This window comes from Thalassophryne amazonica, chromosome 16 (assembly GCF_902500255.1).
Source record: "Thalassophryne amazonica chromosome 16, fThaAma1.1, whole genome shotgun sequence".
Classification (NCBI taxonomy): domain Eukaryota; kingdom Metazoa; phylum Chordata; class Actinopteri; order Batrachoidiformes; family Batrachoididae; genus Thalassophryne; species Thalassophryne amazonica.
The window spans coordinates 86397694-86424571 of NC_047118.1; the positions used below are offsets into that span (position 1 = coordinate 86397694).

General features: G+C 42.5%; 1 protein-coding gene and 1 long non-coding RNA gene across 3 annotated transcripts in view; one reads left to right on the forward strand and one right to left on the reverse strand.

Moving 5' to 3' along the window:
* The window catches only part of LOC117527214 (gastrula zinc finger protein XlCGF57.1-like), a 208247-nt gene that overhangs the window by 16443 nt on the left and 164926 nt on the right, over positions 1-26878 (reverse strand). For both annotated transcript variants that reach the window (XM_034189428.1, XM_034189431.1), the window contains exons 2-3: positions 16283-16404; positions 16018-16201 (exon numbers count right to left, since the gene is read on the reverse strand). In XM_034189428.1, coding sequence (XP_034045319.1) covers positions 16018-16201; positions 16283-16402 — 304 coding nt within the window. In that variant the 5' untranslated portion in view covers positions 16403-16404. The remainder of the gene's footprint in view (positions 1-16017; positions 16202-16282; positions 16405-26878) is intronic.
* Positions 16125-26878, forward strand: part of LOC117527217 — a 129280-nt gene continuing 118526 nt past the window's right edge. The window contains exon 1 of the long non-coding RNA XR_004565472.1: positions 16125-16199. This is a non-coding gene — a long non-coding RNA (uncharacterized LOC117527217). The remainder of the gene's footprint in view (positions 16200-26878) is intronic.

A 26878-nucleotide genomic window follows, 5' to 3' on the forward strand; every position in this document is an offset into this window, starting at 1 on the left:
CTCCTTCCGCCGGCTGCTTGGGTCTGGGCCTCACATGTCACACCCTTTTAATGCACTTCACCAGCTTAGTACATGCACACACATCATATTGGGTTTTCAGTATCACATTATAGGATTCATATAGTTTTGCAGTCAGGTGTTGGGGATGGGTTTGCAGGGCAGTCTGTGGCGCAGCTGTGCGCTGCAGTCTTCCACTGCAATCTCCATCCGCCACTCCTGCCCTTCCATTTTAATGCACACACTTTATTTCTACACATTTAGTTAACACATTTGCTAATTTAAGAGTCGGGGTCACTTGGCGGTGGTGGGTTTGCAGGGCAGGCTGTGGTGCAGTGGTGTGCCGCGGCCGCCCACGGCAGTCTGCCACCTGCCGTCTCCTGCCCTGCTTTTAATGCAACACTTTATCTTTGCTCACTTAGGGGGTTGCACACAGCAAGGGGGATTAATTATAAGAACTATGGTGGGGTTGGTAGGTAGGGTGAGTGTGGCATTTGGGGTTGGCCTGGAATGGCTGTGGATGTCTGGGGCTCTGGGGTGGGGTGGGGGGTCTGCCTTGCAGGTTCTGCCGTGGTCCCGGGGCCCTGCTCTGGGGCTGTGGGGCCCAGGGTCCCGCGGCCCGTTGGGGGGGTGGGTGTTGGCACTGGGGGGTTGACGGCTGCTGGGGGTTTGGGGGCCATGGTCTCCGTGGGGTATTGCCCCGCTCTCGCTCGGGCGGTTTCCTGATCTTGGGCTTTGGTGTTTGGGGTGGGGTCCAGGGTGGGCGGTGGATTAGTCGGGGAGCGGCCCGGTGCTGCCGTGCCGCTCCCCTGTTGGTTCGTCGTGGTGCCGTGCCGCTCCCCTGTTGGTTCGTCGTGCTGCCCCGGTGGCTCTGGAGGTTGCCCTTCCTGGCCCCTGTGCCTTTTTTCTCCTGGTTTCTCCTGGAGCCCTGCGTCTTGGACCCATTTCCATCGTTGCTCGCAGTATGGCTTCTGACGTGTCGGAGTGGTCCATGTCATATGGTAAGGTTCTGTACTTTTGTCTTGGCCCAACACACCAGCCCCATAATATATTTGGATATTTAGCTGTGATCTGGGTCTGTGTATGGATAGTTGCGTGGTTGTGGCCGTCACCACAATTCAGTTTCGGATGCTCTCAAGGGGATCAAGACTCTGGTGTCCTAGATTAGGGTATGGATGCTCACTAACTAGACAACAGACTGTTGCTGTCACTGTTTGTTCATGTATGGTCATTTGTCCTGGTATGTTGTATGGTTGGGGCCCCATCTCCTCTGTGTCTCATGTCACAGTTATTGTCTTCACTTGTTTTTCGTTTTTGTCTGCCTTTGTGTTGTTTTGGTGGTCAGCCCTTCCTGATAGAAGTTGTCAATTGACTTTGAGTAGGATGTTGTTGGCTGATCGGGAAGGGCGGATGGGGGTCACACACACACACCACATTCACTCACACACTACATACCTTATGTCTTGCAAGAATAAATTGCATATATGTGTATTAATGTTCATAAATGGTTCTGCCAGTGTAGCATTTACCATTACTATATATACAGACAGGGGGGGAAAGAAAAAATTTATATACATATGGTGTCATTTCATGCATTGCCTGGTTGTATCAAATGCCAGAAAATGAGTAAATTAGATAACGTTACAAACACAGCTTACCCATTTGTCTCACTAACATCCACCATGGCTTCTTCAATGGAGCGTTATATTCCAACCATTTCTCTGGGGAAGGATCCAGTGGTGTGGGTTTTTTCTCCATAAAATGAAAAGAACAGACATAGGGATGTTTGGGTGTATTTTTCATATTCAGCACCTTTAGCCAGCACTGGAGATCCTTGTCTTTCAGTGGAGGAGGGAACAAGTTAAATGGTCGTCCACAGCAGTCAGATCTTTCCTTTCCATGTTCAAAACATCGTTCTGAAAGTGGTAGTTTCCTCTTCTTCCAGTTGTTGTGGCACCCACGAACTGAACAATTAATGCTGCTCATGTTCAGACACTTGTAGCGTACTGTGTTCCCACGTAGCTAATCATCGACACAGTGGTACACTGGAAGTTGCTTGACAAAATGGAGCCACCCACCCTGACTTCCTGAATAAGGTGAATAACACCACTGCGAGTATTTAAAAATGGCGGGTTTGACTCTAGTCTCAGACGGCACGCTCAAGACTCGTCCAGTGACGATGTTCTCTGACCAATCAGTGGGCGGTAGCCTGTTGACATCACATTTTAGTATCGACTCGGCTCACTTGGAACCGCTCCTGAGCAGGTACCAAAGAAAGCACTGGGTACCAGGTAGTAACCCTAATGGAAAAGCAAAAAAACCAAAAACAAAAACAAGTAGAGTCGAGCCAAGTAGTGCAGAGTATTGCTACTTTTGTGTAGTGGAAAAGGGCCTTAAGGTCCAGTCTCAAGTCAAGTCTGAAGTCACTGTTTATGCGACTTGAGTGCAACTTGATCCAAGTGTTAAACTTGAGTCAAAGTCACTGAAAATTAAAGGTCCTAACTCGGGGCAAGATGATTAAATGCTCTCAAACCCAAATTTTGATTATATTTATGTAAATTTTGCTGAAAAGCTGTTATGTTTTAACAATGTTAATTTTAACTAGTGTGTTGCCCGTGGGGATCCACGGGCTCTAGATTGGGTAATGTTTATGAAATAGGTAGCTGACACTGTTTCAAGGGTGGTAATAAATTATGCAAAGTTTCTATAATGAGTTGGAATGGAGTGTGTGTGAGTCCAGAATGTTTTTAGAACCTTAGACCTCAACAATTTTTAGAAGAGGCGCTCAACCTTTTATATCCTGTTAATTGTGTAATTTTTTGCATCCGCCAAGGATGTAATAAAATCATCGGTGTTCATTTATTTATTTACTTAAAAAAAAATACATAATTAACAGGAAATGAAAGGGTTGAGCTCCTCTTCTAAAAATGGTTGAGGCTGAACGTTCTAAAAACATTCTAGACTCACACGCCATTCCAAATCATTATACAAGCTTTGCTTAATTCATCACCCTTGAAAAATGTCAGCTACCTATTTTATAAACACGGGCAACACACTAACTGTATTTATAAATTGTCTGGGTTCTTGTTATCGTATACACACTATTATCATTATCACCAGTATTATTATTATTTTAATTTATTATTACTTCTATTTTGTCATTTGATTTTTAAATGGATCACAATGGAAATAAGTGTTTTCACTTTCTTGTGTCATCCATGTATTTTTAACATATTTCGAATTACATTATGTACTTACATTGAACTTAATAAATAAAATCAGGCACGCTCTCACACTTTTAATATAAAGATGATTTACCGCCCCCTGCTGGAATTGTGCATTACTCCAGAATGTAATTAGCAATGTTAGCCAATATCCATAGTTTCTCCAAAAATATTAATCTCATCAATGTTCTATTTTTGTAGCGTTCATCCTTGATCCAAAATACATAAGTATGCCAAATGGCAAATGCCAGCTGTCCCTAGTCACATGCACGCACACTAGGGACAGTGTTTTTGTTTTTCTGCATTCTGCTGTAAGTAGGTGCTTTTAATTTTTACACACGCACAGAGATGGTGGCGGAAGACATCCAAACCAATACTCTTTTCACTCATAACATGACACTTAACTAAAGTGACTAAAACAACTGAACTACAAAAACACAAGAAATCAATAACACTAACATGTTAAACTAACATGAACCACAATAACAATATTTAAACCCCCAAACTCCCATGGTGCATTTCAGCAAAAAATACATAAGCATACCAAATGTCAGCTCGCCCCAGTTTCTCCATAATCAAAGCCACACACATGCACGCAAGCCAAGTGGCCTCTGTGTGTGTGCACGTATGCAGACAAAGGCCACTTGGGTATTATAATATAGATGTTAACTCCAGTTAACACAGTCATCAATGAGAGCAGAACAACCAAATTTATTCCAAACATGCGGTTTTTGGCTTGCATGTCAAAGTACACACATATTTCCTACAACAAAACATTGTCTGAGTTAATGATGGTAAGAAGGGATTAGTTTAAAAAATAGAAACTATTACAGCTATTATATATAGCTGGGTCTACATTATAATTTTTGTGAGTGCTGGAAAAGAGTAGGTACTGAAAATGTGGCTTCCAAGACCCAGCCCTAAATCCCAGCACCTCAAGTTTCACAAGCCCAAAATTTAGTATACTGAGCTGCTATTTTCAGGAGCTACTCAAGTGGGCTGCAGTGTGTTAAGAGAGATTGTGTGGAAAATGATGTCATGAAACCAAAGTGTGTCTAACATTATGTAATTTTATATTTGAAAAACAAAGTCTGAACAAAAAGTAAATCTATGAATAACGGTATTCATTTTCCCCAATGCTGTAGGGTCGCAGGTCCTTTGAAATGAAAAAGGCACTGGATCTAGTTCTTTGTTCCACATGTTCAGTGACCAGATATTTGTAACAGCAAGGCAGAATAAAATGAAATAAAATTAAAAAAAAAAAAAAAAAATCAAGATTTGTAATTTTTTTATATACTGTAAGAGCCACAAATTGAGCCAATTTAATTTAAATATGATGCAAACTTCATATTTAATTATTTTGTTTTATTCCATGTCATTTGATGTTTTATATAGATTAATAATGTTAAAATATTAATATTGGATGGATATGCTGCAGTTTTCAAACGCTTACAGTAGCTTTAATCTGTGAGCAGTGGAGAGGTGCATCAGACACTTTAACACCTTCAGATGGTATAATTGTAAACTCTTTTTTTTTTCCATTAAATGCTTTTGAATTGGATTGCAGCTCATCATTTGCCATGGATGAATTTACTCTGCAGCCCATTCTTTTGTTTTTGTTTATTTGTTTTGACTAGTCACACCAGACTGCCTTAAATAATTTGTCAATTTTAAAATTGTTAGATTTTTTTGCACAAATTACAGCATGTCATAAAGCATCACTCTGTACAGATTCAAAAATGATCAGCAGCATCACTATTCAGTAAGCATCCCATCCGTGAAAACTTAAAAACAATTCATAACAAATGTCAGATTAATAAGAAGTAATGTATAGCAGCCATATGCCATGTCCAGTGTCATTTGTTTGTCTAAGCACACGTTTTTAATTCGGAACTTGTGGGTGTGCAAGCAAGGTACGTGGGTACTGGTATAGTAGTGAATGAATGGACATATGCACATGGGCATGTAATCAACCAGACATTATGGCAGTATGGGGGGGGGGGGGGGGGGGGGGTGAGTAGTGTGCCTTGATACAGAGTGGCGACATGATGAGTCAAAAACAAACAAAACAGTCATGTGACTCATGGTGGCATCTTGGGTTCAAAATAGAGTTGGCTGTTAATCTATCTGCATGTAAATCCAGCAATTTTTTTTATTTGCTGAAAATCACCCTGGACCCCGGGAGTACGGGGTCCGGGGTCCTTTGCTAAGGGCTATCCGGCCCCTATACGACCGCAGCAGGAGCTTGGTTCGCATTGCCGGTAGTAAGTCAAACCTGTTTCCAGTGCACGTTGGCCTCCGCCAGGGCTGCCCTTTGTCACCGGTTCTGTTCATTATTTTTATGGACAGAATTTCTAGGCGCAGCCAGGGTGTAGAGGGGGTCTGGTTTGGGAACCACAGAATCTCATCTCTGCTGTTTGCGGACGATGTGGTTCTGTTGGTTTCGTCAAATCAGGACCGTCAGCATGCACTGGGGCGGTTTGCAGCCGAGTGTGAAGCGTCCGGGATGAAAATCAGCACCTCCAAATCCGAGGCCATGGTTCTCGACCAGAAAAAGGTGCTTTGCCCTCTTCAGGTCGGTGGAGTGTCCTTGCCTCAAGTAGAGGAGTTTAAGTATCTCAGGGTCTTGTTCACGAGTGAGGGACGGATGGAGCGTGAGATCGATAGACGGATCGGTGCAGCATCTGCAGTGATGCGGTCGCTGTATCGGACCATCGTGGTGAAGAGAGAGCTGAGTAGGGGGGCAAAGCTCTCGATTTACCGATCGATCTATGTTCCGATCCTCACCTATGGTCATGAGATTTGGCTCATGACAGAAAGAACGAGATCGCGAGTACAAGCGGCCGAGATGAGTTTCCTCTGCAGGGTGGCTGGGCGCTGCCTTAGAGATAGGGTGAGGAGCTCGGTCACTCAGGAGGAGCTCGGAGTCAAGCTGCTGCTCCTCCACGTCGAAAGGAGTCAAGTTGAGGTGGCTCGGGCATCTTTTCCGGATGCCCCCTGGACGCCTCACTGGAGAGGTGTTCCGGGCACGTCCCATTGGGAGGAGGCCCCGGGGAAGACCCAGGACACGCTGGAGGGACTACATCTCTCGGCTGGCTTGGGAATGTCTTGGGGTTCCCCCGGAGGAGCTGGGGGAGGTGTGTGTGGATCGGGAGGTCTGGGCGGCTATGCTTGAGCTGCTGCCCCCGCGACCTGACTCCAGATAAAACGGAAGAAAATGGATGGATGGACTGCCAAAAATGACAAATAGACACAACAAGGGCTTCAAGATGTATAGATTCCCTTCAGATCCAAACAGAAGAAAAATTTGGGAAAATAAAGTCAGCCATGTGGGATGGAGATTTTGAGAGGTAAATTTATTGTTCAGTCCCATGTACATTAAACTCACCTAAATCATCATCATATAAACCAGATATTCACAGTCACCGGACAAAAAAGTCCCAAAGTTTTTGTATTGTTTTACATGTAATAAACACTGTATATAACAGATTTTGTACAACGGATTTTTGCTCACATCAGATAAAATGTTGCATCGATCGCAATGTATTTTGTGTTTCCATGTCATGTGTGAGTGTGTGGATACGCGAGCGTGTTTCGGTGTATATGTGAGTGTGTGTGGATACGCGAGCATGCTTCCGTGTCATGTGTGAGTGTGTGTGGATACGTGAGCATGTTTCTGTGTCATGTGTGAGTGTGTGTGGATACGTGAGCTTGTTTCTGTGTCATGTGTGAGTGTGTGTGGGAATGCGAGCGTGTTTCCGTGTCATGTGTGAGTGTGTGTGGATACGTCAGCGTGTTTCCGTGTCGTGTGAGCGTGTGGATACGCAAGTGTGTTTCCAAAAAATGTGTGAATGTGTGGATACCGGAGAGTGTTTCCATGTCATGTGTGAGCGTGTGGATACGCGAGCGTGTTTTGGTGTATATGTGAGTGTGTGTGGATACGCGAGCATGTTTCCGTGTAGTGTATGAGTGTGTGCATACGCAAGCGTGTTTCCGTGTCATGTGAGTGTGTGTGGATACGCGAGTGTGTTTTGGTGTATATGTGAGTGTGTGTGGATACGCAAGCATGTTTCTGTGTCATGTGTGAGTTTGTGTGGATATGCGAGAGTGTTTTGGTATATATGTGAGTGTGTGTGTGTGCGTGGGCATTGGGGTCTGTATGCTGGCTGTCTGCGTGTGTGAAAGAGTGCAATCCTCAGTGTGTTCCATGGTCTCATCTTTCTGTTCCATGATCTGCGCGTGCAGTTCCATGGCCATGCCTGACAGCTGGGCGTGGCGTTTGACAGCTATTCCATGTGCGAGGGTCCCAGCCCTCATGATGGTAGTTTGAGTGGCCAGGTGTTCTTTGTGTTTATGTTCCGGGATCTGGTTTTACCATTGTGATGTTTTCGGTTTAATTTTAGATCTGGTCTGCCTCATTCATTTTGTCGCTTGGGTTAATTCCACATTTGTGTTTATTAAATTGCTTCTGATCATCCATTTGTCTTTGTCACGCCCTCTGTGGATTTGTGTTCATTGCTTTATGTTGCTACTCACCCTGAGTTGTCTTTGTTAGTTACCTTGAGTTCAGTTCAGTCTGACATGCACTTTGTAGTGCCATCTCATTATCAGAGGCACACCTGTTGTTAATCAGTTTGTTTATAGAGCTTCACCTTCCATCTGTTCAGTTGCCTAATGTACACTGTTCCTGTGTCTTGTTGTGTTATCCACCACCTGTGCGCTCAACAAATTGTGTTCATCTACCGGTCGGTTTTTTGACAGTTGTGTTTTGTTTATCCCCCCATTTGTTTGTTCACTTATCTGTTAGAGCAATTTTCAGATGATCAGAATCACCTTTATTGTCATTGCACAGCAATCAACACAATGAAATTTGCTTGTGCATCCTCAAAAACAATGATCACCCTCAAACACACTCACCCATACAAATACTTCAATAAGTATAAAAAAAAAAAAAAAAAAAAATCAGGAGATTGGGGGGGCAAGCTCGGAGACAAACATAACGTATTTCACTGATCCCGCATTGTCAATGTCCCATATTACACTATCCCATGCTGCACATGTCCCATATTGCACGTATCCCTCTAAAACATCAATTAACAGTAAAAATACCCAACTTAATAAAACCCCTTAAATAGCTTAAAAACAGTAATAAATATACCTAAAATTAAAAATAGTTAAAAACTATTATTGCACATGTCCGCCCTTGTTTTAATTAGAATAATGCAATTGTTCCAACTGAAGCTTGGGCGTGTCTGTTCAGTTCTGTAACAGCTCTAGGAAAGAAGCTGTTTTTCAGCCTTGTGGCGTGGGCTTTAAAGGCCCGATAACGCCTGCCGGATGGAAGCAAAGAATAAAGGGGGTGTTGAGGGGTGTGTTCCGTCCTGCAGAATACTGCTTGCTCGGCGAAGGCAGCGAGTCCTAAAAACATCATCCAATGAGGGCAGAGGGAGACCAATGATCTTTTCTGCCGTTCTTATGACTCGTCTGATGGATTTCTTGTTTTCAGAGCAGTTTGCAAATCATGCTGTAATGCAATAGGTTAAAACACTCTCGATGGAGCAATGATAAAAGGCCTTGAGCAGCTCAGCTGACAGGTTGTTCTTCTTCAATGCTCGTAGAAAATAAAGCCTCTGATGCGCCTTTTTGACCACAGCAGATGTGTTATCTTCCCATTTAAGATCCTCAGTGATCCAGGTGCCCAGAAATTTAAAACAAGATACCCTCTCTACTACCTCACCTTTAAGGTTAAGGGAGAGGGGTCATCCTTGTGCTTCCTGAAGTCAACTATAATCTCTTTGGTTTTCTTGACATTCAGGGTCAAATTATTTTCTGTGCACCATTCAACTAGGCTTTCAACTTCATCTCTATAGGCTGCCTCGTTGCCGTTGAAGATCTGTCCTACCACAGTAGTGTCATCAGCAAATGTTATTATCGTATTTGAGGGATGGGTGGGAATACAGTCATATGTATAGATGGAATAAAGCAACGGCCTTAGCACGCAGCATTGTGGTGTGCCGGTGCTAAGAGACAGACTGGAGGATAGATGTGGGCCCAGTCTGACTGCCTGTGGGCGGTCAGACAGGAAATCCTTAATCCATGCACATAAAGTATTGCTAAGGCCTAGGTTGAGGAGCTTTGTGACCAACTTACTGGGTACAATTGTGTTGAAAGCAGCGCTGTAATCTATAAAAAGCATTCTCACACTTGCCCCTTTATTGTCGAGGTGTGTTAAAGCTGTACGGAGAGCTGTGATGATAGCATCCTCTGTGGATCTATTTGCCCTATAGGTTTTGTTTTGGTGTATATGCGAGTGTGTGGATACGTGAGTGTGTTTTGGTGTATATGAGAGTGTGTGTGGATATGCGAGCATGTTTCCGTGTCACGTGTGAGTGTGTGATGTGGATTTGCGAGCGTGTTTTCGTGTCATGTGTGTGTGTGGATACACGAGTGCGTTTTGGTGTATATGTGAGTGTGTGTGGCTATCACTCACTCCTGTCTCCAGGCCAAAACACCGACCTTTAGTGATAGGGGATTCTATCACTCGCAAAGTAAGGGTACAGACGCCGGCTGATGTTAAATGTATTCCTGGGGCCAGAGCTCCCGACACTGCATCCCATCTTAGGCTGCTGACGCTGCAGAAGGGAAGACAGACTAAGGAACATGACATGAGATATAGACACATAGTTATTCATGTTGGCACCAATGATGTCAGGATGAAGCACTCAGAGGTCACAAAAATGGACATAGAGAGGACTTGTGACCTTGCCAGAAAGATGTGTCAGCATCGATTAATAGTCTCTGGCCCCTCCCATCCCAGGGTACTGATGAAGCGTTTAGCAGGCTGACATCGTTAAATATGTGGCTGGTGCAATTTTGGAGACAGCAAGGCTTTAGCTTTATTGATAACAGGCCTTTGTTCTGAGGCCGCCGTGGCTCCACCCTACTGAGGAAAGCGCCGCCATATCGTCTGCGAACATAGATAAAGCTCTACAGGGAGGGTAACATTAGGAATTTACAGCAGGCCACAGAGCAGGTGATTAAACACCCTGCAAGGCGTATGACAAATGTGGGTGTGGAATCCATTAGCTTAGTGGGGAAATTAGTGCAGAAAATCCACTATGGTGATAGTGCAGTTTATCTGCCAGGGAGGGAAATTCAACAAGTTGAGACTGTGGCCTGCTTCTGTAGACATGTCCATAAAAATCACAGAGGGATATGCTTTGCAAACTTAATACCCATTACTACATTGAATGATGTTGAAATAGAGGATGGCCCAGTGGTTGTTCTAGCAATATCAAAGATTTGATGTCTGCTACCTACAACGCGTGTGGAATGTCTCAAACCTAAACCTACTTCTAGGCATCTTATATATGCTACTTTGGAACGATCCCTAAACCCCAACAGTTCAACTGTCAACCCCACTGAGGTCCTTAGTCTGGGTCTCATTAACATAAGATCACGAGCCTCAACATCACTGTTGATTAATGATCTAATTATTGATCATCACATCATATGATTTGGTTATGTGAAACCTGGCTTAAACCTACAGCTGTCCAACCCTTAAATGAGGCCTGCCCACCAGCAAATACATTTAGTTACATCCCTTGTAATGCGAAGTAAGGCGGGGGTGTTGCTCTTATTTGTAAATCTAGGTTTAGCTTATTAGCTGTTGGGAGTCACAAACATAACTAATTTGAGCATCTGATTCTCCACTCTGCTCAGGATATTATGCATTGCCAAGTTCAGAAGAATAACAATCTGCCATATTACTTTGTCACTGTATATAGGCCTCCTGGCCCATATTGTGAATTCTTAGATGAATTTGGTGCATTCATCTCTAACTTGTCAACTAGCGCAGATAACATTCTGATCATTGGTCACTTTAACATTCATATAAATAAGCCTTCTGATCCCCTCTGCAAATCATTTATGGAAATTGTGGATGCATTAAGATTTCGGCAATGCATTTGGGACTCAACGCACATTAGTGGAAATACCCTGGATTTGGTTGTCGCAAATGGTACTGCTGTCACGAATACTGACATCATGCCTCTTACATCAGTGGTCTCTAATCACTCACTTATTAAGTTTACAGTTTCGCTGCCGTGTTTAGTGGAACAACAACCTTATATATCACTATGGCGATGCATCAACTCCTCAACTAAGACTGAACTGCCTGATGTCTTAGCTTCACATTTGACAAATACCCAATCAGTAGACAGTCTTGTGGATAGTTTAAAGTCAGTGCTGAAAACTGCACTTGACATGATTGCACCACCTGTGTTAAAACTGCGCTCCCCCAAAACACAGTCACCTTGGTTCAATGATTACCTGTGTGACCTCAAGCATGGCCTCAAGCTACAGGTCTAGAACAGAAATGGCGTAGTTCAAAATTAGAAGTACTCCACCTTGCGTGGCGTGATGCTATCTTAGACTATAAGCATGCATTACTGGCTACAAAGCAGACTTATTACTCTGATTTGATCAACAAAAACAAGCATAACTCAAAGTTCTTGTTCGACACAGTGGCAACACTTATTCATGGACAACCACCTGTAAGTCACTCTCCTTTTACAGCACAAGATTTCCTGGATTACTTTGAGAAGAAAATAGAAGACATTAGGTTAAACATATCCCAGCATGCCTCAACCCAGCCACTACACCTGCTAATGAGGCGGACACCATTATTGAGGCATTACCTAGATTTGCAGAATTTGAGATATTTATATTTGATATGAATATGATCTTCTGCTTGCAATGGATTTGGATACCACTACGGTTCTGGTGCTGTTAGATTTCAGTGCTGCATTTGATACAGTGGATCATCATATTCTACTTGATAGACTGGAAAATCACTTTGTGATTACTGGGAGTGCCCTTGTATGGTTGGCGTCATACTTGACCAGTTGTTCTATGTTTGCAGGGGTCCATCTTAGGCCCCCTGCTTTTCTCCCTTTACAAAGCACCACATGGGCACATATTGCGGCATTTTGAGATTACCTTTCACTGCTATGCTAATATTACGAAGACTGCTTTCTTCCACCTGCGAAATATAGCGAAGATTCATCCCATCCTGTCTATGGCCGATGTTGAGACCCTGAACCATACATTTATCTCTTCTTGATTGCAATGTTCTATTTTCTGGTTTACTGCAGTCCAGCATTAGGGCTCTCCAACTGGTTCAAAATGCTGCAGCCAGACTTTTGACACGAAGCAGAAAGTTTGACCACATTACGCCCATTTTGGCATCCCTTCACTGGCTTCCTGTCCCAGTGACATCAGATTTTAAGGTTCTGCTACTAGTCTATAAAATTATTCATGGACTAGCACCTCCCTACCTAACTGATCTAATTAAACCTTACGTACCGGCCCGGGCTTTGTGTTCTCAGGGTGCAGGACTACTTTGTGTCCCTAGAGTGAATAAGAAGTCTGCAGGTCATAGAGCTTTCTCTTATTGTGCCCCTGTTCTGTGGAATGATCTCCCCGCATCAATAAAACAGTCAGATTCTGTGGAGACTTTCAAGACCAGACTTAAGACGTGCTTATTTTCCCTTTCGTATGACTAGCATACTGGCATAGTATAGTTCTGCGCTTTTTACTCTTTTAATTAATTTTATTAGGAAAAGGAGCGCGCTGCGGCCTCAACTTAACCTAAATTCTGGGTCTTTTAGTGAAGTTTAGAGCTCGTGGCCGGCAATCTCCTTAGTATTTCCTGTTTTTCTTGTTGTTTAATGCTGACAAATTATACTGTATTTCTTGTCTTTCTGATGCCTGATTCTGTTTTTTCTCTCTGTTTAAGGTGCAGCTCCATCCAGAGATGGGCGTGGTATTTGTGCTGAAAACCCTCCTGTACTGTGCACTAATTGCATTTCTTGTATATTTGTTTTGTGAATTGTTCTGTAATTTGTGTCTGTTGCATGGCCCAAGCAGAGGGTAACCCCTCTGAGTCGGGTCTGCTTGACGTTTCTTCCTCAGAGAGTTTTTCCTTACCACTGTTACTCTGGGGGTTAATAAGGTTCAACCTTACTTGTGTGAAGTGCCTTGAGGCAACTCTGTTGTGATTTAGTGCTTATATAAATGAAAAACAAAAATAATAACTTGTCTGTTGTTGTTGAGATAATTTCTTGATTAACATTATAAGGAACCTTGGGCACTTATTTTTACACAAATAAAATAGCATGAAAAGTAACATGTACATTTTTAAGTCTGTTAGATTCATTCATTCCTTCAGCAAATGTTGAAATGTTTCTGATGTGGGACAAGAAAAATATATTTCTTAAAATATAAAGAAATATGAAACAGCGCTGTGCTATTTTCTTTGTCTGATTACTCAACAGTTAAACAAAAAACTTAAAAAAAACAAGTTATTTAAAGTTGAGACTTTTCTTGTAGTTACAGCAGTAACAATTTAAAAAAAACGGTGCAGCTTTATTTGGTAAAAATAAAAATAGGTTGAACAATTTACGAATATGAAACATTCACTCAGCTCGGCCAGCTGACAGCTCTCACTGCCTGGAAAAATGAGATTTACAAAGCTGGCCTGAAATGAACCATTGTACATTAAATTAACTTCATCGACAAGTCTGATCTCTCTGAAAAATTACATTACATGGATTTGTATTGAGTTCAGTGATATTTTCAGCAGCAGAAAATGGCCACCAGAGGGCGCTTGGTTAAAGTCCGTGCCTTCCTATGACTCACTCACCTCAGACAAATTTGCAGAAGCTCCTTTGCTCAAACTCATGACTCTTGTAGTTATGAGTCACAGAATGAGAGTTAAACTCTTGTCTGTACACTAACGGCATTAGCACTTTTAGCAGCTACGAGCTTCACCTTTTAGCTCCACTTAATGTATCATTACTGGAAAAAATACAAAGCTCATAACTTTTAATGTCCACAAGAAAGTAAACCATTAGGAGAGCCACTGCGCAGTCCCTAAAAATATGATTTAGGAAACTCCCAAATCCAAAACACCACCACCAACAACAACAACAAAAAAAAACCTTCTTCTTCTTTGGAGTTTATTGGCAGCTTGCAAACCATCACAAAGCATTACTGCCACCAACTGTTTGGGCGCAGAACTAAATGGAGCTGAATGAATGGATTCTGATGCATGCTATCAAAAATAACTCGGAAACGTTCACCACATGAATAAAAACATGGAATTACAGTAATTGCCGGAAAACTTTCATCTCCGCTCTTCCTATCACTGTGATAGTAACTCTGTCTGCTCCATGCAGTTAGTTGCTATTGTGCAGGCTGTGTCTGTTTTGTTTGGAGTATTTTATGACAAACACCTGGAATAATCTGGCTTGTGAAACATCGTAACAGGTCATCTAAAACTTCTTTGCTGCGATATTCACGCTGAGCCAGGGGTAGAGAAATCCACTGGTCCGAGGTCACCAACCAGTAACTTTTGTCCTAAGTCTAGCAGATATTTTCCCCTGCTAGACCGATGTCTAGTTAAAAATCTTGTTGGTCTAGTAATTAAAAGTGTATGACAAGAAGACCAACAGATTTTTTTTTTCAATCTTGCGCCTTAAATAAGCTGCTGTTCGCAGATTACAATGATACACGCTGCGCCACTCAGTCACACCACTGACTTCATGAATGAAGCTCAGTCAACAAAGGAGAATTATGTAAACATATGCTGTGTCCACACGCTACTTTCATCTTAAATACACATCTATTAATTGAACCGGAACAGCGTACAGAAAGAGCACCCAAACTCCACCCCATTATGTATTAATGAGTTCATTGTGTCATCGCGGTCATCATGGCAACACCCAGACCATGCCCCAGATATGGTTGCCACCAGTGCTGGTGTTGTTACTCAAAAGTTATGTATTACACATTATACAATGGTGAACCCCATCCTGACCAGGTCCGCATAATCACGGGTACACCTCATCAAAAGTCTATAACTGCTTTATTATATGGTAAACAAGAAACTTGGGAGTTTGTCAAACATACTAAAACTGAAAAATCAATCTGAAGTTTCAACTCTTTATTATTACTGTCATACCGCACCAACTGACATCCCATCGATCGACTGGAGATGCCTGTTAAGTCCGTGACGAAGAGTCATCAGGCTTGTTTTATTTATTTATTTTTCTTGTTTTCTTTTTTTTTCCCCATTCTCCTGTATAGCTTCCACGTAAAATCGACTGAGTACTCCGTCAAGCATCCGTCTGTCATAAGTTTCAAAGTTGGGCGCATGTCCCTTTTAAGTGACGTACTTGCGAAACAGGTTGGCTGCTGACTGTGTATTTCTGCGGGTGTTCTTCGCATCTTTTTCGTGTAAAATTCATTTCAAGTCAGCGTCGCTAACAGACGCAAAACTGTCTTCTGCCATCTTGTCAACAAACTGACAGCCAAAGTAGGCGTTGTATCACGTTATCTGATTGGTCGTTATCGATAGAAGCAGTTGCTCGATTAGCTAGCGTTACACTGCTACTTGGCTCCACCAGCGGTCAACTCGGCATGTGGTACAGCCCAGAAAGCGGCGAATGGGCCAATCAGAAGTTGTTGTGAGCACAAACAAAGTTGCCAGTGTGCTTTTATCTTCATGCTGCATTCAGGGAAATTCATTAATTTGACATCTACTTTTAGGAACTGTAGTGTGATTATTGAATTTACAACAGTAACTCATTACATTACTGTTACAGACAAATGTAATGTAATTATGGTAATGTGTTACACCCAGCACTGGTTTCCACCTTTGCAAAGTTTCAAATTTAGACATTATAATAACTCCATGTGTCACTGTGAGTGTGAGAACAGACAGAGCTCTTACCATCACCATGTGGTTGTAAATTTGAGCTGCTGGCTGGTTGTGATCCTCCACAGTCATCTTCATGAGCTTCTGTTTTCAGTGTTCTGTGTCTGTTCGAGTTCCTGGAGAGAAGCTCCACTTCTGCGCTCTCATCTCTTTGGCTTTGATGAAGCTGTGATGACTGCGGTTTTTCTTCATCTTCAGTCTTCACACAGATAACAATGAAAGGGAACTTAGTGATATCAGCCTCCTACAGCCCATGAAGCGGCTTTCCCTCTTAACTTACCCATAGTTCCTCCTGTTCTTCTTTAATGTTTGTAGGCTCTGAGTTCTTTTGGTCCAGACTCTGATTCCATTCCTGCTGTTCAGGGAGAATGTCTTCTTTACTCACCAACAGTTGCTGCATGTCTGCAAGGAAGAATTTAAATGGATAAAATTATGAACAACTTTCCTTATAATAAAGATAAAGCAGTTTGCTGTGTGTGTGTGTGTGTGTGTGTGTGTGTGTGTGTGTGTGTGTGTGTGTGTGTGTGTGTGTGTGTGTGTGTGTGTGTGTGTGTGTGTGTGTGTGTGTGTGTGTGTGTGTGTGTGTGTGTGTGTGTGTGTGTGTGTGGGTGGGAGAGAGACATGACTACAACATGTTAGGTCTGGGAGCATGTGCAGGTTCTTGATCTTGCTACATCCACCACTGTACTGGAGCTTGCTTGAAAACCAATCAGGCAAAGCACCACTCCATCGCCACCTATCAAAAGTAGGCATCCAGGTAGCGCGTGGGTATGTACTGGGCCTTTTCCAGCTGGTGGGATACTCAATATTGAGGCACCTGTTCTCTAGATAACACTCCAATCCAGATGGCCAGTGTAATGATGTTACCTCACGAATCAATTGGTCCTCCTCAGCCGAGTCTCCCAAACTAACCATTCCATTTGCGCAGTGTCGAACACAGTGGTACCCAAGGATTCTCCGAAGAAAATCATACAAGTTTGCCTGATGGCCATATGGTGATGAGTCTGTCATAACTCCAACCTCAACTAATGGGGCCATACTAAAATACAAAATGGACGAAATGGGGGCTGATTATTATGAAATGGGGTAAAATAAAATGAAATGGAGCTGAATAGAGCAGACTGACACCAAATATTTTAAAATTATTTTTATGGCGACTCCAAATGGAGTGAAATCTGGGGATGATTATTACAAAATGGAGCAAAATGGGGGCTGATTATTATGAAATGGGGTCAAATGCAAAGCAATTTGGCAGAACAGAGCAGAATGACTCAAAATATATTGATTTTTTTTTTCTTTTTTTTTTGGTTTTGTGGCATTTTGGAAATGCGCTCAGCATACGAGGTCTGTCAATAAAGTATAGGTCTTTTATTTTTTTCAAAAACTATATGGATTTCATTCGTTTTTACGTCAGACATGCTTGAACCCTCGTGCGCATGCGTGAGTTTTTCCACGCCTGTCGGTGACGTCATTCGCCTGTGAGCACTCCTTGTGGGAGGAGTCGTCCAGCTCCTCGTCGGAATTCCTTTGTCTGAGAAGCTGCTGAGAGACTGGCGCTTTGTTTGATGAAAATTTTTTCTAAACCTGTGAGGCACATCGAAGTGGACACAGTTCGAAAAATTAAGCTGGTTTTCCATGAAAATTTTAACGGCTGATGAGAGATTTTGAGGTGATACTGTCGCTTTAAGGACTTCCCACGGAGCGACACGTCGCGCAGCGGTCCCAGGCGCCATCGTCAGCCTGTTTCAAGCTGAAAACCTCCACATTTCAGGCTCTATTGATCCAGGACGTCGTGCGAGAACAGAGAAGTTTCAGAAGAAGTCGGTTTCAGCATTTTATCCGGATATTCCACTGTTAAAGGAGATTTTTTTAATGACACAGCCGCCGCGACGCTCCGCCACAGGAAAAACACCTCTGTTGGAAGCCTTAAGGACAAGTTGGAACATGTCCAGCTGTTAAACAATTTCTCATATACTCACTCCACTGAAAGCCATCAAAAGCCGCCTGGATTTTACAAATGGTTATCAACACGGAGGTGTTTTTCCTGTGCCGCCGCACCGCGCCGGCTGCGTCCCGACGCGCGGACCTGTCCGCACGTCTTTCATTAAAAAAATCTCCTTTAACAGTGGAATATCCGGATAAAATGCTGAAACCGACTTCTTCTGAAACTTCTCTGTTCTCTCACGACGTCCTGGATCAATAGAGCCTGAAATGTGGAGGTTTTCAGCTTGAAACAGGCTGACGATGGCGTCTGGGACCGCTGCGCGACATCTCGCTCCGTGGGAAGTCCTTAAAGCGACAGTATCACCTCAAAATCTCTCATCAGCCGTTAAAATTTTCACGGAAAACCAGCTTAATTTTTCGAACTGTGTCCACTTCGATGTGCCTCACAGGTTTAGAAAAAAATTTCATCAAACAAAGCGCCAGTCTCTCAGCAGCTTCTCAGACAAAGGAATTCCGACGAGGGGCTGGACGACTCCTCCCACAAGGAGTGCTCACAGGCGAATGACGTCACCGACAGGCGTGGAAAAACTCACGCATGCGCACGAAGGTTCAAGCATGTCTGACGTAAAAACATATGAATGAAATCCATATAGTTTTTGAAAAAAATAAGAAAGACCTATACTTTATTGACAGACCTCGTATGTACTTGGGGCAGGTCTGCCATCCGGTGTTTCAACTTCAGTCACTGACCCAAATGGACCCATTTACATATACATAACATGTATAGCATTAATCACATTTCTCTTTTCTCCACTTCAAATGAAATCTAACTTATCCAAAGCAACCAAATGTCAAGAAATGTACTAAAATTGACTTTATTCTCAGTAATATTAACCTTCTGATATTTACAAGTGAACCAATAAACCAAATGTGAAGTAATGTACAGAAATTTATTTTATTCTCAGTAATATTAACCTTCTGATATTTACAAGTGAACCAAACAAACCAAATGTCAAGAAATATGCTGAAACTTATTTTATTCCCAGCAACATTAACCTTCTGATATTTACAAGTCATATTCACATTAATGTTAATAGTAATATTTTATTGTTGTGATAGTTACAAATCATTATGCAATGTTGCTTCCTGGCGTTTTGTGGTGGTTCGCTCAGTCCTCTTCACCTGCCCAGGTTTTCTTCCCCTGGTCTTTGAGGTGAGGACAAAGAAATCTCCTCCTGTGCATATTGCTGTGTTTTTGACAATGGTGGTGAATGTAGCCTCCATGAATTTCTCCCAGTGGTGGTGAGGCTGGTCTTCTCCTTTCCCACACCAGGTGGCTAGTTGAACATCAAACTTCTTGAATTCTGAAGCGAGCATGAAGTTCTCCCTACCCATGAGTGCCCGCTCAGCATCAGTGTAGAGACCCTGTACAATACCATGAATGGTGTCAATGAGGGTTGGGATGGCTTGTGGTGTCCAGTTTGTTGTCATTTTGAGTACATTGTTCATACTTTCGAAACTGTTGTTTGGTCCAGTGATGGGGGATATGTGGTTTGTTGATGATGCAATTTACATTATCTTGTAAGAGAGGTAGCAGTTGGGAATTGTAGTACCAGAGGACAGTGGGGACAGTGTCTTGAATGAGTTGTTCCGGCTGTAGTGTGTCAAATATTGCTTTGGTGGGTGATGATGTTAGGCCTGTAGGTCCAAATACTGCATTGACAATTGTGTTTCTTTGTGTTGTTGTGCTGCCAGTATTGTCCCTGAGGTATGCAATACATTGTTTTTCAAGTGGCGTTCACATGAAATCATCTGATAGTTGGGAATTGCGAACTTCACTGCCTTACTGATTTATTTTTCTTCATCAGAGCCTATGACTGGGTGACTGGAGGGGCTGTCCACTTCCATTGTGATGTGGTTGAAGAATGTCCCATATGTTTTGAAGTCTGAATTTTCATGCATCAGAATTGGGCCCAGGAACAGTGGATGGTCTTTCTTGAGTACTTGTCCTTAGTAGTGCCAGATGCTTGAAAATGGTAGCTGTTACACGTAACTGTCCGAGACTGAATGATTTGTCAGCTCCTAGTACAGTGCTGTCAGTGGATGAAAAGCAGAAACATTTCATGCCCTTGATGTGGTGAGATGTGTCGAGGATTATTCCAGGGACATGATCTTTCATATCAAAATAAAACTGAATGAAAGGATGGGAGTGGATGACTTGGTGGTCATATTTAATGTTGTCTGCAAGGCTGTTGCCACCAGTGTCTGAAGATGCGCATTGTGTTTTCTTGCTATGTTTCTTGCAAGGTCTTGTGGTCTCTCCTTTTCATCATTGCGCTTGAGCTTTTCATATCATGTGTTGGGTCTTGATCTGGTGCATTGGTTGGTTATTATTTCTAGTACAGATGGTGGTGTATGCTGATAGATGATCTTACTGGACTTAGAAATGACATGTGGCTGGTGTTCAGGGAAGGCTCCTACATACTCAACATAGGCAACAGCTGCCCCTGGTTCCATCCATGTGACATCTTTTGTATGATGGACAGCTCTTCAAGGAATTGTAGTTCCGGTGTATCTTTATTCGTTGATTTTCTTCCAGCTGGGGTTCAAGAGGGACATATCTCCATTTTCCCTTGACTTGCTTGAACATATCATGCCCTCCTCAAGCTGGGCAGACACTGTACAATAACTTTCAATCATTGTACTCGGCTCCAGCTCAAACTGTACGACAAAATCGCAGGATGTAAAAGTTCAGAGCAACCAATTTATGTTCTCACACTAGATGGCCCGATGCTCTGATGTGATCCAACTACTCACACTGTATGTTCAGAAACCACATGTCGGACTTGAGTTTCCGTAAGGAAAAAATAAACAGAAGCTGCTCTCTCCCAAAGAGACGATCACTGTTTATGCACCCTGCTCAGCGTGCCGCTCTCCTTGGAGCAACAACACACAGAATGTGTTTCTTTGTCCCAGACAGATCTCTTTAAGTGCAGCTTCTTGTTCTGACTTTAACAAGAAGTTAAAACCCAAGTCTTTCATCGCCAATTGTAAATGGTCATCAAACCATTCCAATCGTATCTTTCTGAACTCTTCCGCATCAAACACCATTGTGTCAATGTTTACAATGAGCTTGATCATAAACTAAGTTTTTTTAACCTCTTAAACCCTAGAGTCCCCAAATTTGGGGACTTACCCTGTTTTGGAACATCTGAACACTCATAACTAACCAATGCTGACACCAAGATACACTTATTATACATCAAAATGTCAAGCAAAGTCTCCTCTACAAAATTATCCACTTCAATCACATATCAACTGACCACAGCTGAAATGCCAAGCAAATAAAGACATAAATCAGAATTCATTTTTTGGGAAAAACAAAAACAAACTTATTTACTCCTACCAAGTATTATTTACTTTCAATTTTTTTGCATCCACAACATCCCCTAGGACAGGGGTGGGCAATTAATTTTTTACAAGGGGCCACATAGAGAACCTGAATTATATCCGAGGGCCACACCATCAATAACTTGGCTGTCTCCCATTACATATCTTACACAAAATTACCTATTTAATAGCTTTTATAGGTATTTTTTATTATTGTAATAATATGTAAATACAAGGTTGGGTAGGATTACTTTGAAATGTAATCCAAAAGTAATCAGATTACAAGTAATCAAAATGTATGTACATACATACATGTAATCCACATGTATTCCTTTAAAGTAATCCTACCCAACCCTGTGTAAATATTTAAATATACGTAAATAAACCTCTCTAATGATTTGCAACACACAAGCTTGACATTTTTCATATATGTAATAATAATCACAGACCTCATGAGGGCCGGACAGAGACATGCAAAGGGCCGCATGTGGCCCCCGGGCCGCAGTTTGCCCAGGTCTGCCCTAGGACCTGTCTTTTAGCTGATCCAAACCTTTGCATTTTTGACCTTGTACAAGCTGAGAAATAAATTATAATGTATGGGTATGTGATTTTGGTGAAATAGGCTCTAGGGCTTAAGGGGTTAAATATTTATTATGGCCACTCTTAAAACTTCAGTTATCTTTATAATTTTATTACTGGTAAAGTTTAGAATTTATTTAAAAGGGAGTTTTTCCTTCCCACTGTCGCCAAGTGCTTGCTCATAGGGGGTCGTTTTGACCATTGGGGTTTTTCTGTAATTATTGTATGGCTTTTGCCTTACAATCTAAAGCGCCTTGGGGCAACTGTTTGTTGTGATTTGGCGCTATATAAATTAAATTGATTTGATTTGATTTAGATAAGATATACTCATTATCTCACAGGAACATATCACAATTATTTGGGAACAGTCATAGCCCTGCTTCAACAGGGCAGAACCCTCACGAGGGCCAACCAGAATATCAAACAGGTTTCATTTTCATCTGACCATACAATTGCCGCCGGAGAGGTGTTCGTGAGAGGTTAAACGCAGCTCATTACTCCATGTATACTACAAGATGCAGGACGCACAATTAAGCTGAAACTTGGCACGATCTAAAAAATGTTCAAACAAGTGAAAAATCGGCTCAAAAAGGGCCAAAACCCGCACAGTGTAAGCCCAGCTTTAAAGACAACTTGAACAAGTCTCCCACTGTTGTTTTTTTGTCATCAGAGTGGCTGGGGAAGGACTGCTGCTCCCAGGGTCACAATCATCGGCAAAGCAACTCTGGAGCCCTGCCTGGCGTCATTCCTAGTTTTGCTGGTTGTTAAAGATGAAGTATGGGTTTTCCTTCACCCCATCTGGACTAGCTGGCAGTGCTTCCTCTGTATGTCTCAGCTGCAGCAAAACTTCTGTTACTGTCGTGAATTGGCCATGGGGTAGGTCACGCCCTCCAGCAGCAACTGTGATCTCACTAGACATGGAAAGATCCCCAGCTTTGCCATCTTCTCTGGGTTCATGCACACTGTCATCCCCACTCTCCACAGTTGGTTCTTGTTGTTGCTATGTTGTGTAAGAAATATCGGGCATGTGTTGTTCCTCACTGGACTGGGTGTTTGTGCCATTTGGTTGTGCAATCTCGGGATCTTTGTCAACTTCATCTTCATCTTGTTGGTATCGGTCCTGTTTCACAGCTGCGTAGAGCAGCTTCACTGCAGAGGTAGTGGTCTTGACTGCAGTCCTGTTGTGTGAGGTCCACTCTTTCCACATGCGTCTCACCAATTCGTTTTTTGGAGTAGTACAAAATGGTCCGGACAGAAGTCTCTTTCTGGCAGGTACATCGATACAGGTTCACATGAGGATTATGGCTGGCAAAGCTGATTTCTGCAAACCACGACGACAGAGCCGAAGAAACAATGGTGTGGAGAAAAAGTGTTCGTTCATAACAGGTGAACAGTAGGAGCGTAAAGCCACATGTCGAGCAGCACTGAGGGGATACATATGGCCTATACCAGACCATCTCCCTCAGTACAAGAAGCTGTCAGTTCATTGAGCAAAGAGTCACAAAGAACTGCAGCATCACTCATAACATCTAGGTGATTATGACTCTCTGGATCATAGTACGACCTGTGCTCTGCCATCTTCAAGGCTGTGAGTAACCTCAGATGAAGGTGGTGGTTCTCATTTCCAAAAAGACCTTAGGATGCAGCATGATACAGGCAGTCTCCATCTGTTCCTGTTGTTACAGCTGTGTAGTCCTCCAGAAGAACAGGTTGAAACTTAATGAGGATACTTGCAGAGTTGGGGTCTGTTTGCCTTAGAACCAGAGTTTTCATGATATCTGGCAGTTACACTTTGTATGTCTGCAGGAGCAGTCTCTCGGTACGAGCTGCTTTCTCTAGAGCTGAGTTGCCTTCAGGGTTGTTCAGCATGCTGTTGTTGACTGCATCTAAATGTCGATCACAGGCCTTCTTGAAGTCATAAGTGACTGGATCACGGCGTGAAGTGGCAGATGTGAAGGCACAATCCCAAAGGTGAATAGCAGGCCATCTTCTTCCAATTCCTGTAGAAGTTATGTGTCCAGAGGTACACAGCGCTTGTAAATAGAATAATAAAATAATTATATATTTATTATATAAACATTAAATAAATTTTGCTAACTTAACAGCTCAAATTTATTGACATATTACAGTAATGAAACATTTTTACCTGTGGATCCATTTCTCACAAGAACAGGGGTCGAATTAGTACATGCATGTGCTAGTTTGTGCACGTATTATTCGGGCGGTGCACATAATTTTATACTGCACAAGCACTGGTGCAAGTAACTTTATCCAAGTTTTATCAACTATAAGCACCAGTAAAATGAATCAATAAAGGAATAAATAAGGAAAAAAACAATTTCCAGTGTGTTGTATTCAAGTCAGGGTCAATTTTCAAAAAAGAATAACCCTGAAGGCAAATCATGTTAATTTTTGGTATACAACATTTTTAGGGATTGTGAAGGGTGCTGAATTAAAATCTTCTGTATGCCAGGCTCAAAAATTACCCATAATTGCCGCCAGGTCAAAATCTAATTAATCACTTATGTTTTTGACTGTGCAAAGTAAAAACCTGAATTTAATGTGCTTTTATACACTCAACAAAAATATAAACGCAACACTTTTGGTTTTGCTCCCATTTTGTATGAGATGAACTCAAAGATCTAAAACTTTTTCCACATACACAATATCACCATTTCCCTCAAATATTGTTCACAAACCAGTCTAAATCTGTGATAGTGAGCACTTCTCCTTTGCTGAGATAATCCATCCCACCTCACCGGTGTGCCATATCAAGATGCTGATTAGACACCATGATTAGTGCACAGGTGTGCCTTAGACTGTCCACAATAAAAGGCCACTCTGAAAGGTGCAGTTTTGTTTTATTGGGGGGGATACCAGTCAGTATCTGGTGTGACCACCATTTGCCTCATGCAGTGCAACACATCTCCTTCGCATAGAGTTGATCAGGTTGTCAATTGTGGACTGTGGAATGTTGGTCCACTCCTCTTCTATGGCTGTGCGAAGTTGCTGGATATTGGCAGGAACTGGTACACGCTGTCGTATACGCCGGTCCAGAGCATCCCAAACATGCTCAATGGGTGACATTGTTCGGTGAGTATGCCGGCCATGCAAGAACTGGGACATTTTCAGCTTCCAAGAATTGTGTACAGATCCTTGCAACATGGGGCCGTGCATTATCCTGCTGCAACATGAGGTGATGTTCTTGGATGTATGGCACAACAATGGGCCTCGGTATCTCTGTGCATTCAAAATGCCATCAATAAAATGCACCTGTGTTCTCTTCGTCCATAACAGATGCCTGCCCATACCATAACCCCACCGCCACCATGGGCCACTCGATCCACAACATTGACATCAGAAAACCGCTCACCCACACAACGCCACAAACGCTGTCTGCCATCTGCCCTGAACAGTGTGAACCGGGATTCATCCGTGAAGAGAACACCTCTCCAACGTGCCAAACGCCAGCGAATGTGAGCATTTGCCCACTCAAGTCGGTTACGACGACGAACTGGAGTCAGGTCGAGACCCCGATGAGGACGACGAGCATGCAGATGAGCTTCCCTGAGACGGTTTCTGACAGTTTGTGCAGAAATTCTTTGGTTATGCAAACCGATTGTTTCAGCAGCTGTCCGAGTGGCTGGTCTCAGACGATCTTGGAGGTGAACATGCTGGATGTGGAGGTCCTGGGCTGGTGTGGTTACACGTGGTCTGCGGTTGTGAGGCTGGTTGGATGTACTGCCAAATTCTCTGAAACGCCTTTGGAGATGGCTTATGGTAGAGAAATGAACATTCAATACACGAGCAACAGCTCTGGTTGACATTCCTGCTGTCAGCATGCCAATTGCACGCTCCCTCAAATCTTGCGACATCTGTGGCATTGTGCTGTGTGATAAAACTGCACCTTTCAGAGTGGCCTTTTATTGTGGGCAGTCTAAGGCACACCTGTGCACTAATCATGGTGTCTAATCAGGATCTTGGTATGATACACCTGTGAGGTGGGATGGATTATCTCAGCAAAGGAGAAGTGCTCACTATCACAGATTTAGACTGGTTTGTGAACAATATTTGAGGGAAATGCTGATATTGTGTATGTGGAAAAAGTTTTAGATCTTTGAGTTCATCTCATACAAAATGGGAGCAAAACCAAAAGTGTTGCGTTTATATTTTTGTTGAGTGTAGGTTTTCACATATGGGGAATTCAATGCCATACTCAGATTTAAGATCAAGAATAAAGAAAATGCTTTAAATCATTGGACATGGTTAAAAATGTTGTCTCGAATAATGAATATTCATGAAAAAAAGTGGACCATGACACAGGTCGATGCATTCTGAACAAGGTTGATTGCCATATTTTAACTATTTATATTTATATTTTAACTAGTCCCATTTATTTTATGATAAAATGTTTCAAACTATTAGCCTATCTAGACTAGGCTACTAGGACACTAGTTTATATTTGCCTACCACTGAAATAAATATATTTTTTAATTTTAGTAGCCTATTATTTTGCTCTGATGCTATGATGAAGTGTTTGTACATCCCACCCCCACCCCTATAAAATGTTGTATGCCAAAAAATAATATGATTTGCCTTCGGGACTTTAAATTAGCACATTTTCCAAAATCCTGCCTAGTCTTCCCTGCGTTTTATGACTATCACACACGGAGCGAGTTGCTGTGCTTTATTTGTTGTGGAAAGCTGACAAACGTCGCCAGCGGCACCGTCCCTGGGTTCACAACATCCTCATGAGACGTTCCCAATTCATTATTTGCTGCAGGAGCTGCAGCAAATAACTGGAGCTGCAGGAGCTCCAGTTTGAGGACCTCCTGTCCCGTGCACATGTAAACAAAGAAAAAAAAAGAAAAAAAAAAACTGGCTGCCGCTGCAGTTCCTTGCTCTCTCTCCCCTCAAACTCTGTGTCATCATTGTGTTATAAACCAGTCACCATTTGTTTTAT